General features: G+C 37.8%; 1 protein-coding gene across 2 annotated transcripts in view; it reads left to right on the top strand.

Moving 5' to 3' along the window:
* The window catches only part of PSME4 (proteasome activator subunit 4), a 63,414-nt gene extending 47,339 nt beyond the window's left edge, over positions 1 to 16,075 (top strand). For both annotated transcript variants that reach the window (XM_072332261.1, XM_072332262.1), the window contains 15 exons: positions 239 to 392; positions 929 to 998; positions 1,714 to 1,839; positions 2,160 to 2,312; positions 3,040 to 3,144; positions 3,917 to 4,008; positions 4,388 to 4,519; positions 5,069 to 5,277; positions 5,582 to 5,667; positions 6,578 to 6,706; positions 6,976 to 7,131; positions 11,301 to 11,463; positions 12,261 to 12,394; positions 13,319 to 13,453; positions 14,091 to 16,075. In XM_072332261.1, the coding sequence (XP_072188362.1) occupies positions 239 to 392; positions 929 to 998; positions 1,714 to 1,839; positions 2,160 to 2,312; positions 3,040 to 3,144; positions 3,917 to 4,008; positions 4,388 to 4,519; positions 5,069 to 5,277; positions 5,582 to 5,667; positions 6,578 to 6,706; positions 6,976 to 7,131; positions 11,301 to 11,463; positions 12,261 to 12,394; positions 13,319 to 13,453 (1,844 nt within the window). In that variant the 3' untranslated portion in view covers positions 14,091 to 16,075. The remainder of the gene's footprint in view (positions 1 to 238; positions 393 to 928; positions 999 to 1,713; positions 1,840 to 2,159; positions 2,313 to 3,039; positions 3,145 to 3,916; positions 4,009 to 4,387; positions 4,520 to 5,068; positions 5,278 to 5,581; positions 5,668 to 6,577; positions 6,707 to 6,975; positions 7,132 to 11,300; positions 11,464 to 12,260; positions 12,395 to 13,318; positions 13,454 to 14,090) is intronic.
* Positions 16,076 to 18,222: the final 2,147 nt, after the last annotated feature.

The following is an 18,222-nucleotide window of genomic DNA, read 5'->3' as shown; positions in this document are numbered from 1 at the left end:
ACCTGCTCTTATTATTCCCTTTGTCTCAGCATTTCAAATGGCATGTTTATTTCAATTCATAAAGGAATTTCTACTATTTCTATTGATGCTGCTTTTAATCTCACAGAGCAAATCTCGGTATAGATTTGATGGGGAAAAAGCTCTGACCAAAGACACAAACTTCGATTAAATAAGTTGCAACATTTACTGGAACTGCTGATGAACAATTTTGATAGAACCTAAATTATTCTTGAACCAGGTGGAAACCCTAAGCCTTCAAGTATTCAGGCTGGTGACAGGCTGGATAACCAGTGGCTGCACTACGACAGTCAGAACTTACCAAAGACTAAGGAGGCGTGGGAGTCATGCTGTTTTGTGGAGAAGACACACTGGGGGTATTACACCTGGCCTCAGTGAGTACTGTTAACCAATGTGTACTAACTCCAGTTAGGAAATTCAGCAGGAAAAACAAAACTTAAGTTTTCTGAAGTTACTTAAGCAGAGAACTTAAGTAATGTGTGCTAGATTTCCTTTTTTGATTGAACGAAAGTAACAACAAATTATTTATCCCTTACTTAGTTTTTCTTGCTTGTTTTACCACCTTTGCATTTCTCAGTTCCTACTTAGTGTTCTTAGCTTTTGTGGGTACTATAAGTGCTTATTACTTGTTACTATAAAACTTCTTCCATCAGAATTATACACTGGCTCTTAACTAAATATGGATATTTGAAAATAGTGTGATTTCAAAATCTGTTTAGCAGTCTATCACTGATAGTTCTGGATTGCTTGCTATATAGCAGTACCATTGTAATTATAGGCTTAATTTTTTGCTGTAAGTTTTCTTGCAAGCTTTGCTTTCTGAAGTCAATATATCCTGTTTTTAATATAGAGAACACAGGAAATGATGATAACTTGTACTTTAAAACATTACTGTTCTTTTTATGTCCAGGACTATGACAGTTTATGCTCCAATTGAGCAGCAACCAAAGCTTGGACGAAGAAGAGATGAATTGACAGAGGTAGAGATTTGAGTGAATTTCATTTGTGTGGATTTTCTTAATACTGTTCCTTTGTGCTCTTTCTTCCTTTCTTTCTACTCTTTTAAAATGCTGTCCACGGATTTATGTAGTTGCAGAGATGAAATTCTCTGTTTCAGCCTAAGTATTTTATTTGGAAAATACTTACATAAAACATCTAGAAACACTTGATTAAAAAGATAGAGATTCAATTCAAAGACCGTGTCATGGTTATAATCGTGTTGTTAACTAACAATAAGTGATACTTGTTCTGAAGCCTAGATCATTAAAAGGCATTTTTAAAAGCATTTTTCTACTTAATTTTCATGCCAACTGTGTTGGTGTATAAGAAATTATTTTCTATACGTTGCATTTTCTCTATCAGAGATCACAGCATAACTATTAATGAGAAATGTCATTAACTTTCACATCTTTATCAGATTTTGATACAAGGTAATTAATGACAGTAGTAATTACTTCTTTGTAAGGGTTGTGCAAATGAAAGGAAAGATGACTGGAAGTCATTAATATGATTAAAAATTAGGTGTCACCGAAAACATGACATAATATTCTCTTTAAAACTGAAGAGAGAAATAGTTAATCCAGGCATGCTTTCTGCCAGAAGTAAAAATAAAATGGAAATTGGCTCTTGAAAAGATTGTGATGTCACCGTGGTGATGCAACACCGCAAAACTAATTCTATTTTCTTCTTTTTCAGGCAGAACAAATTATATATGATCATTTTTCTGATCCCAAGTTTGTTGAACAGTTAATAAAATTTCTGTCTTTAGAGGACAGAAAAGGCAAAGACAAATTTAATCCTCGCAGATTTTGCCTCTTCAAGGTAACTGGAGTTCCATAACTAAGTTGAGTTCCTTTTTGCAGAGAATTATCCTAGTGTGGAAAAGCCACATACATCTTGTGTCTTACTGTTGGGGAATGTGTATGTTGTTATGCTTAATCCCACTAACCCTTTCTTTTGATGAACTACTTCAGGGAAGAATAATTTGGAAGTCTGTTGGATGCAATATGTAATAATGTTATAAAAGTAATTTTACTTTTCTGCATATTCAAATCTGAAGTTCTTCATTATCATGTGTTGCTTACAAAGACAGCAGTTTATTCTGATAATTAGTGAAAGCACTTTCACGTTGTCTTTTACAGGGCCTTTTTAGAAACTTTGATGATGCCTTTTTGCCAGTTCTGCAGCCCCATTTGGAACGCCTCGTGTCAGACTCCCATGAAAGCACCCAGAGATGTGTTGCTGAAATTATAGCTGGCTTGATAAGAGGTTCTAAACACTGGACATTTGAGAAGGTGCTGAAGTAGTGTTTTTGAGTGGCTCTTGAAAGTTAAGGGATAAGCTTGAAGTATTAAATGTATTCAACCAATGAAATTGAGGGGATGTTGATGTGTTATCAAAGTCATACAAGGAAGGGCTGAAAGAAGTTACAGTATGTAATGCTCCGTTGCAGTTCCTAGCTTGGTTAGGAGCCTATATAATGGTAGGTGATAACAAAATGCTACAGCGTAAAACAAAAAACATTTAGCTTTTAATGTCTTGGCAAAGCTGACATCTGTAATTTTCCAGTTGGGATAAGTGCTGCTTATGTTCAGTTCAGACCTGTACATTTTTATATAGCTGTACCCTGATGTCTGGTATTTCTATGCTAAGAAGTAGTTCTGAGAGAATTAGTGTTTTCATTTGAAAATGAATAAAGCGAGGAGGGAGTGCTTTAGGTGTATAAAATTGCTCTCCTACCAAAAGCAAAGTGTGCATAGCCTGATCTTTAAATTGCGTGTGCATTCTGATTGTATTTAAGTCATTGTGAATATGGTGCTTACACTACCTGCGGTATCTCAAAACACTTAATATTCTTGAAATCTTAGTTCTGATGCTTATTCCCTCATATTAGTATTGTAGAATAGCAACACCTAGAAATAATCTTTTCTCATGTTTTGAGAAGATTGAAGGAATTGGGTTCACACAGGTTAAGTAGCCATTAACTAGACAAATCTTGTGGTTTGCTTTCTTGCTGAGCAGGTGGAAAAACTTTGGAAGCTTCTCTGTCCATTGCTTCGAACAGCTTTATCCAACATTACAGTGGAAACATACAATGATTGGGGCACGTGCATAGCAACCTCATGTGTAAGTAGTCCATCTTCGGTTTTGTAAAGTTACATCAGGATGATCAGGTTTAACAGATATGTAAATAAGAGTTTCATAATAGTAGCGTGTGGGTATATTTTATCAGCTGCAAATAAGAGAGCTGTAAATATAATATGAAAGTATCATCCATTGAAGATCTTAGGTAATTTTCTTGTATTCATCGCAGTCAGCTAAATGTAACATTTCAGGAAGGAAATAAAGCCTTCATTTTCGACCTCTTCAGAAGAGCTGTCTCGGTTTAATGGGTGACATAGAATTGTGCTCTTATTGTATTTATCACTGAGCAGTGTTTTTTTCACATTACACATTCTTGCTTCAGAGGTGTACAGATGTGAAAACTTACTCACCAGTTATCTTCTAATAGTAGCAAGGGTAAGGATTGTGCGAGGAGAGTGAATGGTAGGTCGCAAGTATCAGAAACCCTTTGAAATAGCTTGTCACCTAAAATGCTGGCAGAATTCCTGTGTCAAATGTGATTATTCATGTATGTGGGAAAAAAACAACTGATGTTCTTCTGTTCTATATCAGTTGTTTTACCAAGCAGTTAAAAACTTATTTTTGTGCATAGTTTTTGCTGTACTTTCTTCATATTGGGTTTTGTTGTTGAAAAAGTACTTTAACTTTACACTTTCTTAAAAAATAAGCCCAAGCTGTGTGTGTAAAATCTTTGTCAAAACTTAACTTGCTTATGCAGTATTTACATAAAAACCCCTAATGTGCTTTATATTTCTGATACCTGCTTAACTTAAAGGAGAGCAGAGATCCTAGGAAACTGCACTGGTTATTTGAACTGCTGTTGGAATCTCCATTGAGCGGTGAAGGAGGATCATTTGTCGATGCATGGTAAAATTAATTGTAACTATTTTGTGGCTGAATAAGGGGAATAAAAGCATGGATGAAATACACTGAGACTGTATTGTGGCAGCTGGCTTGTAAAGCATGAAGCAAAACTGCTCCTTTTCAGTTAGCTTTCCCAACACAATGGCAGTTTATTCATCAATTTTCATGCCCTTAAATCTAGTTAATAGAATGTGAAGTTTTGGAACTGGCATAACAGCACTACTATTCTTCCATTCTGTGATGTTAACCCAACTATGCACGCAGCCCACACAAAGACACTTCTGTGCTTTGACACACTCAACACTGAGAACAAGATTTTGGGATGGTTAAAGGAGGGAGGAACAGTTTGGTATGACTGTGAATGTCTTGTTCTGATTTCTAGCCGACTTTATGTGCTACAAGGTGGCCTTGCACAGCAGGAATGGCGAGTACCAGAGCTGCTGCACAGACTGTTAAAGTATTTGGAACCTAAACTCACCCAGGTTTACAAAAATGTCCGAGAGAGAATAGGAAGGTCAGTGTTAGTTTCTTCAGTTCAGTTTATCTTTTTCATTTCATAATATTTTGGTAACTGAGCATTTTAATAGCGACACTGAAGTGGTGACTGTTATCTTTGTGTGCGTGAATTCTGCTAAATAGAAACGATGTTATTCTTAGCAAACTTGCTTTAGAAACTTAAGATGAATTCTCTATTTTTACTTCATGTGTGTTATTATGGCCTGTTAATTTTATGTATGAGATTTCTAAAGCTCTTAGGAACAGGTTAACTTTAACCAACTCCTCGTAAGACATAATTATACAGGGAATTCTTTAAAGAGTACATTAGTGGCTTAAGAGGTTCTTGCAGATGTTTTTAGGGGAAGGGAGGGTTGTAGTTCAGTGACTATTTAGACCTGTTTGTTTCAAGTATCTGCAAAGAGGGTATTTGAAGAACGTTTGTTTTTTAAATGTACTTTTGATGTTCAGTACTTATTAGTTCAGCAAATTTATATAAGATCACTTCTAGTTATACTCTTTGAACCACAGTCATGCCAACTATATGTTGTTTCTTTGCCTTTCTCAGTGTTCTGACCTACATATTCATGATAGATGTTTCCTTGCCAAATACTGCTGCAACTAAGTCTCCTCGTGTCCATGAATTTACTACTCGAATACTTGAAAATCTTAAACCCCTAATGGAAGCAGATGAAGAAATTCAGAATCACATTATGGAGGAGAATGGAGTCGGAGAGCAAGACGAGCGAACTCAGGGCATTAAACTCTTGAAAACAAGTGAGTTACTTAATGAGGTTAACAAATGGAGGTATATTAGGACATGATGATTGAGAATTGCAGGTCATATAGCTGCAGAACAGAATTTCAGTTCACAGATCTGTACTGTAACAAGGCAATAACTATTTCAGGTCTGAGGTTTAAAAGTCAATTTTAGAGGTTCAAACCTAACTGCTGGCACAGATTCAGTGTAATATACAACAATCTCCTGTGCTACTGTAGCAAAGAACTTTGTGTTTTATTTATTGTCAGATTATTGTTGTCATTTGCCTTGTTCAGTGATGATTTCTCTTTTCAAAAACAGTTCTGAAGTGGTTGATGGCAAGTGCAGGACGGTCCTTCTCTACAGCTGTCACAGAGCAACTGCAGCTTTTACCATTATTTTTCAAGGTATCTGCTTTAATTGCTACTGTATATTAGTCATGTTTGATGGAAGAAGTGATGCTATATGTAAACCGAAGTTATAAGCATTCTTATTTAAGAAGAAAACTAATAATGACAACAGGAAACATGCATACTGATGAGGCCCAAACGTTTTCTTATGCTAATATACACTTAAAGTTGGTAATCTAGTCTACTAAATGGCTTCCTCAAGGTAATGACTTAAAGATGAATGGTCCCCTGTGTTTATTACTTGCGGGTGAAAAAGTGTGTTAAATCCATGAATGAGTGCATGTTATTTCTGTCCTAATCTTTATCTCTGAAGTTTCTTCTCTTGTTCCATGATTGAACAAATCTGTCTAGGTGGTAGCACCTCTAATCCTTGTAAGTTGTGGAATTTGGTGCCACATCTATGAAATAATGCGTATTTGCATGCTGAAGAGCATTTTTTGCCTTAAATAAGCATCAACTAAGTATCAAGCAGTGATATAAATTGCTACAAAAAGACATTTATTCATGCAAAGGTGAACTTGAAATAACTTTCAATTTTTGACCTACATCTAAAACAATACATGAATTGTATTTCACACTGGAAGAATTGCTGCAGTTAACTAAAGCTTTCAAAAAAACACCCACTTAATCATCAAGAACTTCAGAGCAGCCTGAGAGTTTAGATCAATAATATGTGGTGCAACAGAGAAATGCTTAACTCTACCAAGTGTGCTTTTTTTGAGATGAACAAAGATGTCAGTTTGACTTCCAAGAGATTACTGTTGAGAATATAGATCAGATTTTTTCCTTGTTTACTGTTCTCTTGTGAGATTAAACTTTTCTTGCTTTTTTTCAGGATTTTGCTCTTAGCAGTGCTTAATTACCAATGTTAGTTTTTCCCTCTCTCCCCTTTGATCTTGTTCTACAGATTGCACCAGTTGAAAATGACAATAGCTACGATGAACTCAAAAGAGATGCAAAGATGTGTTTATCATTAATGTCTCAGGGTTTGCTGTATCCTCAGCAAGTGCCTTTGGTACTTCAGGTGCTAAAACAAGTGAGTCTGATAAAAACAATTCAAAGCTTCATGTCATCTGATGCATTTCAAGGTGGCTTTTTTGTTGTTGTTTTCTTTGTTTATTTTTATAAATTGTTGTTTAAACAATTGCATGATTTGGGAAGTAAGTGTGAAAAGAGGTTATCGGAGAAAGAAACGTTACTTTATTTGCAACTTTCCCCAGAAGGGTTTTAAGTATTTTTAGCTTTTCATGTTATTTACTTCTCTTCACATTCTTATTTTGTAATATTAATTATTTGTCCTTGTAGACAGCAAGAAGCAATTCTTGGCATGCTAGGTATACCATATTAACCTACCTCCAGACCATGGTGTTCTACAATCTCTTCATCTTTCTCAACAACGAAGAAGCAGTCAATGACATTAGATGGCTGGTTATAAAACTCCTGGAAGATGAGCAACTTGAAGTAAGTCGCATCTCTACTCAGCTGTTTAGCTTCACATGACTGGTTTCTTCACTTGGTCATGTTTTATGAACCAAAACTACCAGGTGTAAGTTAATACAGAAGGTATTTCTAGCTTAGCGATCTTTCCGTTTTGAAAATATATATAGCTTTATAGAATTTCTGTCATGCTCTGTTTTTCTTTAAATTTTCCATTTCAGAAAAACAGCTGTTTAAAGTGATGAAAATTTCAGTTGTTCATACTTTTGAAAAGGAATTGAATATTACTTTCAGTTTGGATACAGCTGAAACAGTGATGCTCTTGTCCTACTTTAAATACTAGCGTGAGTGTTGGTAGGAACTTCAGTTTCAACAAGATGAAATACCTTCCTGTTTGAAAACTCTATAATACCACTATTTATTACTCTGTAGGTCTTTAGTTGTATTAGCTAATTAATGGCAAAGATTCATTTTACATCCCACTCACTAAACAATTATTTCTTTACTTGCAATTATTGGGTTTTCCTTAGTTTTGGAAAAGTTGCATGCGTAACAAAGCAATCTAATGTATGCTGTTACATCTCTTATTATTCAAAAATGTAATCGTTTGCAAGCGTACTTGTCACTCCGAGGAATTTTTTCTTTGTTTCTTAATTTAGTCATACTTCATGGTGTACAGACAGGAGGAGATAAAACCCGAAGTCTTGGCTGTGGTGTGTGCATGCTATTGAAGGTCCTGGAGTGTTCAGGAGTACTGCATGCTCTGAGAAGTTCTATCGGGATCAGAAGATAAAAGATAGAAATGGGGGTTGGGAGGAAAAGGCCACCTTGGTGTGATTCATCATCTTGTTTGTCAGACTTCCAAAAGCTGGAGAGGAATCATGGAAATATCTTATTCTGTACAACAAATGTACAGGAGTGAAGGCTTGTATTTAAATGAAATTAGCTTAAGAATGTTTGATTATGTTCAAGCTCAGTGAAGAGTATTGTTAACCTCCCATCTGTTTGACTTGCCCTGCAGTATCGTTTTCACTGTCATTTTGTTTAGTTTGTGTTGTTAGCAAACATCAGGGAAATTCTTCTTTGGATTGCTTGGTTCTTTTCTTCTTTCTAGAAAAGTGAAGTATGATACCTTTCTGCCTGAAAGTCCTGCTGTAGTTCATCCTGAAGTTACATTAAAAGCAGCAGTTGTACCTGAGATGTGAAGCTTGCTTTTGTGAACATGGAATTCAATGTAACTTGAAATATATGAACTAATACTTATGGCTGAAAATTATTGGCATAAGACGAACGGGTCTTACATTATTCACTCAGTCATGCCAATATTGATCTTGAGATGATCTCTCATGTCGTTCATGTCACTGTTCATTCTGCTGGAAGCAAAACCTGGCAGTCCTAGCCGTGTTGTTGGATGTGAGTCAGAACACTTCGTAATCTCATAATTTTGAAAAATACCTTTTACTCACCTTAATGCACCGCACTTCAGCTTTTAAATGTACAAAACTATTTCTCTGTGCTACAGAGGTGCAAATCAAAGGCTTCACCTATGTTCATAAGAGCTTGTAATCGCATTGCTACTGTGGAAGTTTGAATGTTTCTCTGAAGAAAACAATCTTGTTCATTTCTGAAAAAAATTGACAAGATGAAATATTTTGCGAAGTAATTCCTGTGTTTATTGAGAATTCTCTGATGCTGGGTTTTGAATATGAGTATCATTTCAGTAGAGCCCCTGACTTTAGCTGGTGTTGGGTATCTTTACCCTATTTTTTGTCAGTAAAAATGATTGCAGAAGACTTTGGAGAGTGGCAGGGACCACATGGATTACATTCCATGCAGACTGTACAATGTGACTCTTTGAATGCAGGTTCCATGCATACAGCTGCAAACGTAGGTCTCCAGAATGCTGTACTGTGGGAAAGTTATTGTCTTATAAGTAACTTAGAGTTATACTTCTGTGGAAGTATTACCACTGCTAAATATTGTGTCTAATTTTCATATCACCATAACATAATCACCATGTCAGAGCAGGAGGGATGATTTTCAGTTGTATTTACTCAGAAGTAAAGGAAAAGTGAAAGTGGCTGTATTCAACTGGAAGTTATGTTTCAGGGGGCAACCAAGTGCATATGGAAGCATCTTTTCTATAGTTTTGAATTTGCTCTAGGAATCTATGTGGATAGGTATTTAAGTTGTTTCTGCTTTTATAAATCAATGTATGGAATACATAGAATGCATATGGCTTGATAAGCACTTTTCTTTTGACACTGCAGTATTACAGTAACTGGAATATTTCCACGTGTAAGTTGCCTTCTGCACGTACTGCACTTAAGTTTTGGTTGTGCTGCTGAGTGATGTTTCTCATGCTTCTGTTACCTCTTGTTCTGATGTTGCCATGAGTTTGTTGACCCTGGTCAGTCAGTTCTGAGTAACTACCGAAACAATACTCTTCTGCTACTCCTTTGTAGCTTTTACATTCAGTGAACCGTCACACGTGTATGATGGTCTATAAATTATTTGGATGATGTGAAGCATGATTAGCTTTTTAATACCATTTTTAAAGCTTTGCTTCTAGGTGCTTCTCACAACAAAGCATTCATTTTATTTGGATTATTAGTTTAGAAATGAAAATGGTTCTAATACGGCAAATAATGATGTAAATGAATACAGTTCACTTGGGAGCTTGTTCACTTTACAGCCTGGCTTCTGCCTATTTTGGGTCTTGCATTAGCACTTCATGTTTCATTTAATAGCCTAGTTCTTAAGAGACTCACAGATTGCTGCTAAACAATACTGGCAGACTTTCCGTTCATATTTCTGTTTGCTGTTAACAAAGGAAATCATGGTTGAATAATATGTCGTAGAAATTTAAATGGAATGAAGTCTCAAGAGCTTATTGTTAACTTACTGTGTTTAATTACTGTAGCACTTGCAGCTATACTTACTGCTTTGTGGAGGTTCAGAACACTATGTTCAAGGATGTAATTTGTTATAATCTGCTGCACTGGATTCAGAGCACTGGTAGATGTTTGTACTTCAGACAGACAAATGTTCTGTTTACAGTTACTTGTAACAGTATGTACTTAGCAGTACATCAGGCAATAGCTATCAGTATTTCAGCAAGTCAACTTTCAAGTTGCTAAATGTTAGAAGGATTTTGTCAGCCTGCAGTCATTTGAAGTGGAAGCGAGTTTGAAGAAATGCAATGGTCTTGTAGCTGAAAAAATGTTATGCTTTGGTCAGATTGGAGTAAATGAGGTGAATCGGTAATACTGATGGCTTGGAAGTGGGTAATTGAGTTGTCTGTGCTTGTAATCCAATAGCAGTGTTAGAGGGAGTTAAAAAGCAGATCTGTATTTTGAATGGATTGGCCAACAGATGGAAATTATGTTAGGTTTGGTTCCTTTGGGTTTCAGTGTTAGAGGAATATTTGTCCAAGCAATTTTTCTGTCTTTATTCCAGTAACAAAAGCCAAAAGAACTGGTACCCAGTAAGCAGTGCTGGAGCATTGAAGAACTGAATTGTCAACTATGTACCACTGCAGTTTTGTAGTTGTTGATTCTTAACCTAGTGCCTGTAAATGCTCAAAGAGTTCTTACGTTATTCAGGCTGATTCTGTTCTACTCAGGGCATTCTGTAAACACACACGTTGTGCCTTCTGTTGGAAACATCATCTGCTTTTGTCAGTCCTAATGTTTTCACATATGCTTGAAGGGTGGGAGGAAGAATGCTTTTGAATAAAATAGACCTTCTTGTGTTTGTTTTTTTTTCACTTGGTAAAACTAACATTAATACAGAGACTACTAAAAAATTAGTGTAGCAGGTTACATGGGATGGTTTGTCTTGTTTTCAAAGTATTTTCAGACTACCTAAGGTTAACCTGTCTGTAACAGGCATTTCTTGACAATTAAGTTGAATTACATTGTTTGCTCAGGTAGTAGGTCACGTTCTGACAGATGTAAGAGGTAGTTCTGTATTGCAATAGAGTTACATTCATTAATTTTCTAAAGAGCTTTATAGCTAAATAGTAGTATATGATCTTTGAGACAACAGGATAAAAACGCAAAGAAATTCCCTGGTGGAAGACTGGTAACTTGGCCTACCTAGCTGTGCTTGAAACTGTGGTAGTAGTAAACCATGTGTCTTGCTGCGCATGATTGCTTAGTAATTGTGGTATGTACTGTCTCTGGTTGTAGGTGAGAGAAATGGCTGCTACCACTCTAAGTGGTCTTTTACAGTGCAATTTTCTCACTATGGATGGTCCCATGCAGACCCACTTTGAACAGCTGTGCAAGATGAGGTTACCAAAAAAACGGAAGCGAAACCTGGGTTCAGTTGTGGATACAATTCCTTCTGGAGGTAAGAAGATGGCTACGGAGACTAAAGCCGTGCATTTTGAGCGCAGGTTAAGAGTAAGTAAATAACTCGTGCTACCCTTAAGGGTTTATTCTGCAAGTGCTCCAGATAGAATTGGATTTATCCTATGGTGTTAAGTATTTAGAAATTAAACATAGACCTAGAGAAACATAAGGTGGTTGTCTGTGCTAATGTTTGTCATTTCTAAGGATCTGTAACACATAATAAGCAATGACTTGCATAATTTCACACCTCACCCAACTGAAGTTCTTTCTTACTGTGTCCTTTATTAGGGACTTTGCTTTCTGGCCAAGTGTTTAGTGTCTCTGGTCACATTCTGTTAACTCAGAAGGACTGTGTTTCCAGGTCATTGAGTAGTTCTGTTGCTGGAGAGAATGTTCTTTAAACATAGGAACAGGGAAGAGTGGAGATACAGTATGTTACTTGTGATCTTTATAGATACTTACATTTTTTTATGCAAATAACCTAAGATAGCTTAGATTCTTGAGAGGAAAAGTTCATTTGAAATGTCTATAAAACATGTTATAATACAATTAGAATTGTATAAAAAAAATTCTTCAGTTGTTATTCCATTAACAATTAAAGATGTGGGAAAGTAGAAGCCCATGCGAAGACCCATAGACTTGTGTGGATTTGAGTATATGACTTGTAAAATGATTTTGTTTTCTGCAGAGGTCTTTATACTGTTGCAGTGCTGGTGGTATCTTTCTGTTTTGGTTTGTCCGTGTCTCTGAGCAATGTCTTGGATAACATTAAACATAAATGTTCTGTGGTTCCAGACTTGGTGAAGCGCCATGCTGGTGTGCTGGGACTAAGTGCATGCATTTTGTCAAGTCCATATGATGTACCCACCTGGATGCCACAGCTCTTAATGGACCTCAGCGCCCATCTTAACGATCCTCAGCCTATTGAGGTAAAAATCCTTGGTAGCGTCGCACTTCTGAAATATGTTTGACATATTGACCCCGGGCCTCTGGTGTTGCAAGCAGCAGTGGTAGAATTGCTGCTTGCAACACCAGAGGCCCGGGGTTCGAATCCCCCCTGTGGCGCAAGTGGCAGAAATGCTGCTCTGCTACATAGAAGGGCTCGAATCCTGGGAGTTGGACTCGATGATCTCTAAGGTCCCTTCCAACTCGCACGATACTATGATACTATGATGATACTATGATGATATATGACGATACGTTTTTTTAGTTCTCCTTTCCCTTACAAAAAAAAAAAACACTTTGTTACAACAAGACTTCATAAGCAGCTCTAGAAATGAGTTTTTAATTAATTAGTTACTGTTTTTTTTTACTCTGTATATTTGATTTTCTTGACTTTTTGTATGTTAATCATGAGCCTACTGCTGAAGAATTCCTTAACTTTAACCAAACTTGCTATGATGTGTTTTCTTGAGTCAGGAAACTGAACTAATTGAACTTAAAGTAATTTAATAGTAATCTTAATTATTAGTGGAAGATATTCCTTTTCTGATCTTTTCTCTATGCACACTATGTATTAGGCTCATCTATTCTTTCTCGTGTTTTGAAATGAGCCATTGCTCTGAGAGAACAGGGAAAGAAAGAAGCATTTCACTTCAAATGCATCTCTTATCTCACATTCAAAACCGAGTGTCAAAGAATCCATTTTATTAGAATGTTAAGAATTGTGATGCTGGTCATAGACTATAACTGGAGCTTGGAAAAAATGAACTACTGAGTTGCTGAGGGCCATTCCAGGAGCTGCAGAAACAAGAACATTTCTCTGTTCAGCAGATAATTTTTTGTTGTTTTTAAAACTAGTTTTGCTTAAATCTGTCACTGGTACAAATGGGTACTGATTGATTGTTATGCAGATGACTGTGAAAAAAACACTCTCGAATTTCCGGAGGACCCACCACGACAACTGGCAGGAGCATAAACAGCAGTTCACAGATGACCAGCTACTAGTGCTTACTGACCTCTTGGTTTCACCGTGCTATTATGCATAGGTAGGTAAGATTGCTTCTGTCAACCTATACAAAATCTACTCTAGCTTGCCAGTCTAGCGTAGTGTGGGAAGTAAACCTTAAACCGTGGGGAAAATTCTCTTGCCAGATAAAAGCCCCTTTTCCCCTCCAGTGTTCTGTTCAGCATTGGATTTTTGAGGGATAATTCCTGTTGTCCATTTTCTTCTTGTGTCCCTGTACTAGCCTAGTGTTCTGATAGGACATGTGTACTTGTCTTGAGTATGGATGTTCCCTCTCACTATTTTTTGCCAGTTGCTTTGCCTTTTAAATGCCTGGTAATTTAACACTAGAGCAAAGTGCTTGCTGCTTTGTTCTGATGGCTCTGAGGACCTGAGCATGTCACCCAGCAGTTTGTCATCTGGGTCTTGTATTGGGGAACAGCTGCTACCAAACTGTTCCCTTTTCCAGAGAGGGAGCTTTGCTACTGGGTCTCTTCACATAGACGTGTCCAGGAAGAGTGAATCTATTTCTAGGCTTCCTCTATAAGCTGTAGGGTTCTGAGCTCTCATGTATTGTGATGTCTTGTGATAGCATTTAGAGATAAATGAAGATTTTGGTTTCGTTTTATTCTGTGGTGATAGCATGAAGCAGTAATTGTTTTGAATTATTTTTATTTCAGATTTCTCCTGGGGAAAAAAAAAATGGAAAAAATAGGAGCCTTTCTGCAAAATAAAGGATACTCAAAGAAATTGGAAAAAAAGTTGTTGAAAGCTTTGTGTTTAAAATCCTGATGCCTAATCAAAACCACTTTTAAATACAAATCTAAGGGCCTGGTTGTATTCAAGAGAATTTCACCTCCCGAAGGAGTAGCTGTGGGAGTCCCTGAGTCTCCCTGTAACTGTGCTCACAGATCCTGATTATGAGTTTATTGCCATTGGCTGCATTACATATCACTCTTGTTTTTGCTTTATTGCACACAGTGACTTCCACGGCACATTTCTTGCCCCCTCTTTCTGACCCTTCTTCCCAGCTGTTTCCTGACATCAGAGATAAGCAGAACCAGAGAGTGCTGCAAATCAGAATATTCTCAGTGAAGCTCTCCAGTTCTATTGCGATGCGTCTTGTAATCTTGTCAGCATAAAAGACCAGGACCCTTTTCTTTCTCAGAGTATATTTTTCACTACTCGGATTTGTGTGCCCACCAGGTGAAGGGCTCTGCATCATTCAGTCCACCTCAGGACAGGATTGCCTTTTTCTATCTTGTTGACATGTAAATAGCTGGTCTTGTGTGTGCAGTATAGATGATGGCAAGACAAACGGGGAAGTGAAAGCTCTTACTGCCTGGCCAGGTCTTTGTGGATAGCTTGTCCACGTGTGGAATAAAAATCCATGATTATCTGCGTATTTTTAAGGATTGAAAGACTCTGGGTGTTTCTGCATAACTATGGTATGAAGTTGAGGATTGTGAAGCAATGGTGGAATTTACAGAATGAGTTGTATGCACAGTGTGAAAAGGCACTGAATGGCTGACTGTGTTTAACAGCGTGTGCTCATAAAGGTTGTCACTGTTTGAGCAAGCATACCTCGCTCAAAGATTGTGAAAGCTCCGTTTTGGGTTTTTTTTTGCCTGCAGCTTTGTTCAAAGACTATCTATTGGCTATTAACAACATGTTTAATATGTGTTACATAGTTGTAAAAGACTGTATAAATTGTAGAGGCATTGCATTGACAGAACATTGTACAGTTTGCAACCTTTTACATAATACCATTGTGAGATTAATTTGTAAAGATTCATACTTAGATGTTAATAATGTAGTAGTTCTGGCTTTTGTATCAAATCAAATGCCATTATTAGTTTTCTAAATTATTTTCTTTAACAGATTATCTCTTCTTGTCTAAGAGGCAGAAGTTTTGTTTTCTTGTATCTCACTATTACCGTCTCATTCAGATTTTAATGACCGTTTGTGGCCATCTCTAAATGCTGACATCACATGTTCTGATGTGATAAGCTCATAGAATGTGAGGTACATTGAAATAACAGGTAAGCTGGTGTGTTTCAATTTCATGCAACCCTACAGGAGCACTGATACATTAGGGTGATGTACCTGCTGAGTGTGACTCAATGCAAACTTCAAAGCACAGCAGTGTTCCTGGTGTAGTATTTAAATGAGTGTCAGCACACAGATGTAACCACTGTATAGTGTAGTGCCAAAACTATTATTTCAATTGTGTATGTAGTTTATGACCCAATAAATGGATTGTTTGTAACATCTGCGCGCGCTTGTGTGTGTGTGTGTGTTCCTAAAGTGGAAATCTCTTATTCTGAGAACGTAACTTCAGGTTGTTTGTTGTGCTTTCTGAGCTTTGTGCACGAGACGTTATGTTTATTGTGGAACTTAGCAGTGAGTTATGGCAGCATTAAGGATTAAAGATCTAATTACTGGGAAAATAGCTTTTGTATTTTTACATAAAGACACCCCGTACCTGGTGAGACTTCAGAAACAAAACAGCTTGAGATGTGCACTTAAAATTGGAGAAGTGACTTTGATGTGGAAGAAGTAATGGAACTCTTTTGCTGCTAAGGATGATGTTTAAAGTGTGTGTTGGCTGATGAACTAATGAGCTAAACTGTATTGAACATTATATCTGATATGGCACACCGTGACTTGGAATCCTTTTGTGTTGAGATATGCACCCTATTATCCTTTTTACTTCTTTACCAGGCTGCTGGGAGTTCAATCCCTGCTACACAGGGATGAGTTCTCCCATCTGTTTTTCTGTTAGGTATTCCCAGCATCCCATCCGTACTCTCCACTCAGTCTTGCACTTTCTTTCAAAGCTTCAGCATTCCTGGAATCCCACGGCAGAGACTCAGATTTCTTTTACTACCATGCTGAGGAAAACCCAATAGCCTGGAAGGTGGGGGTGGTGGAAGAAGTTGATACATACAATGGTTTGCTGACCACTGTCCTTGCAAGATATTAGCATAAATGAGTCTATAATCCACAATAGGGTTAGTTTTGCATTCTCACTGGCGCTGTGCCTGTCTATTCCCCATCTCAAAATAGAACCACTAAGTTTGAAGAAGACCTCTAAAGTAATTTTACCAACCATCAAATAGTTTCTATTTAGTCTTGTTGCAGAGGCTTCATGAATTCTGTCCCTAGTAATGAAGGGGAAGATAACCTAACCTAACCTGAGACCTCTACATTCTCCACAGGGTGGAGATAACTGTGTTCCAGGGAAGAGGTTTAGTGGGGGTTACCCCAGCATGGCACTTTGGGCACTAGGGCAGTGGTAATTTCAGTCTGCTGCAAAGAAGTGGTGGTTTGATTGCAGGAGAAAATTGAACTGTATGGGAGATGGAGATTACTGTTGTTTATGGCAGTGTGCATAAATAACATGCAAGCTGCAGTTGGTTTGCACTGTTGTTTGCTTCTCTCTCCCAGTCAACAGATGTGTCTGAGCTATTAAAAGGTATTTAGGATGAAAATCTCATGAGTTGATGTGAAGAAAGGTTGTTACCCTCTCCCTAGAAAGGAGAATATCTTACTAAAGCAGTCTCGAGTCCGGAGATCTCTCAGCACAGAATAAGGCTCAGGTGGTTGCCTGCATAGATTGCTAGCAAAATCGTCTGATTTCTGTGATTAGAGCACAGTGCTAAAGGGAGCCTGTTGGAAAGGGCCAGGCCAGCAAGACAAAGGGGCTGCGCAGTGTTGTGTGTTCCCGTGGGATCTTTCTGCCTCAGTTCATCCCATTGCTGAGTGAAAGTCTGTGTTCCAATGACCTCTTGTGGTTGCTGCCTCCTGCAGCCTTTGTGGGCACTCAGCTGAACTCAGACCATGGACCACAGCATTTCACTCCTTTAAATTACATGGACTTGCAAAAAACCGAAACCAACTCATTAGGCATTTGCAGCCTTATTTCTGTGTGTATTCCTATATGTGTGCTTCCACCTGCTAATCTAGTTACTAAAGGAAATCAAGCAGTTTATCCAAGTTAAAGCATTTACCACCTAATGTACCACTGGGAGTTATTCAGCCTTTCCTATCTCTTCAAAGGGCTTTTGTTTTGCAAATTGGTGTTGCCCTTTTTAGGGGCAATAAAAAATAACACCACGGCAGCAGTGAAGCCTAATGTAGGCATTATGCATTATGTGAAGCTGAGGTAGAAGTTCTTACACCATGTCTTGCTTCCACCTGCACACATTATCTGCTCTGAAAGGATGTGGATTTCGTGCGCGCATTAGTTTCGCTTACACAGAACAATTATCCCAGTTTCCCCAGTGTTAATCACTTTGGAGTAACTGAAGCTTGCATGCCTTGTTTAATCACACAGTTCAGCACTCTCTGGTGTTTGTGAATTAAGAACCTCAAGGAGGGGCGTTCTGGCTTGTCTGTGGAAGACCCCATGCTGGTTGTGGGTTCACCCACCCAAAATACAAGCAAGAGTAAAAATAGAAGTGGTGGTTAAACTGGAAGGCTTGACACCATGCCCATGATGTTCTGCATCTGAGACCTTGTCCAATCTTATATGCAGCCCTTTTAAGACCAGAACTGCACGATGCCCTGAGCAAGGTGCTTGGGTTGCAGCCCGCACCCATGGCTGCTGCTGTTCTCATGGCAGACTGCAGTAGCAATCGGACTGATTGCCAGCTGGGCGTTATTCTTAGCATGCAAGGCTCGTCAGCCTGGCTGCTGCTGTGAGTCATGGGTTTACTGAAAGAAATTGCTTTTAGTTTCAGAAGGAAACATGTTGAAAAAATACACTACTGACAAGCTTTCAGATGTCAATGGAATGCTCTTGTCGCT

This window comes from Excalfactoria chinensis, chromosome 3, assembly GCF_039878825.1.
Source record: "Excalfactoria chinensis isolate bCotChi1 chromosome 3, bCotChi1.hap2, whole genome shotgun sequence".
In the NCBI taxonomy this organism is placed as follows: domain Eukaryota; kingdom Metazoa; phylum Chordata; class Aves; order Galliformes; family Phasianidae; genus Excalfactoria; species Excalfactoria chinensis.
The sequence above is the reverse complement of the archived record's forward strand: the minus strand, read 5'-3'. Positions and strand labels throughout refer to the sequence as shown.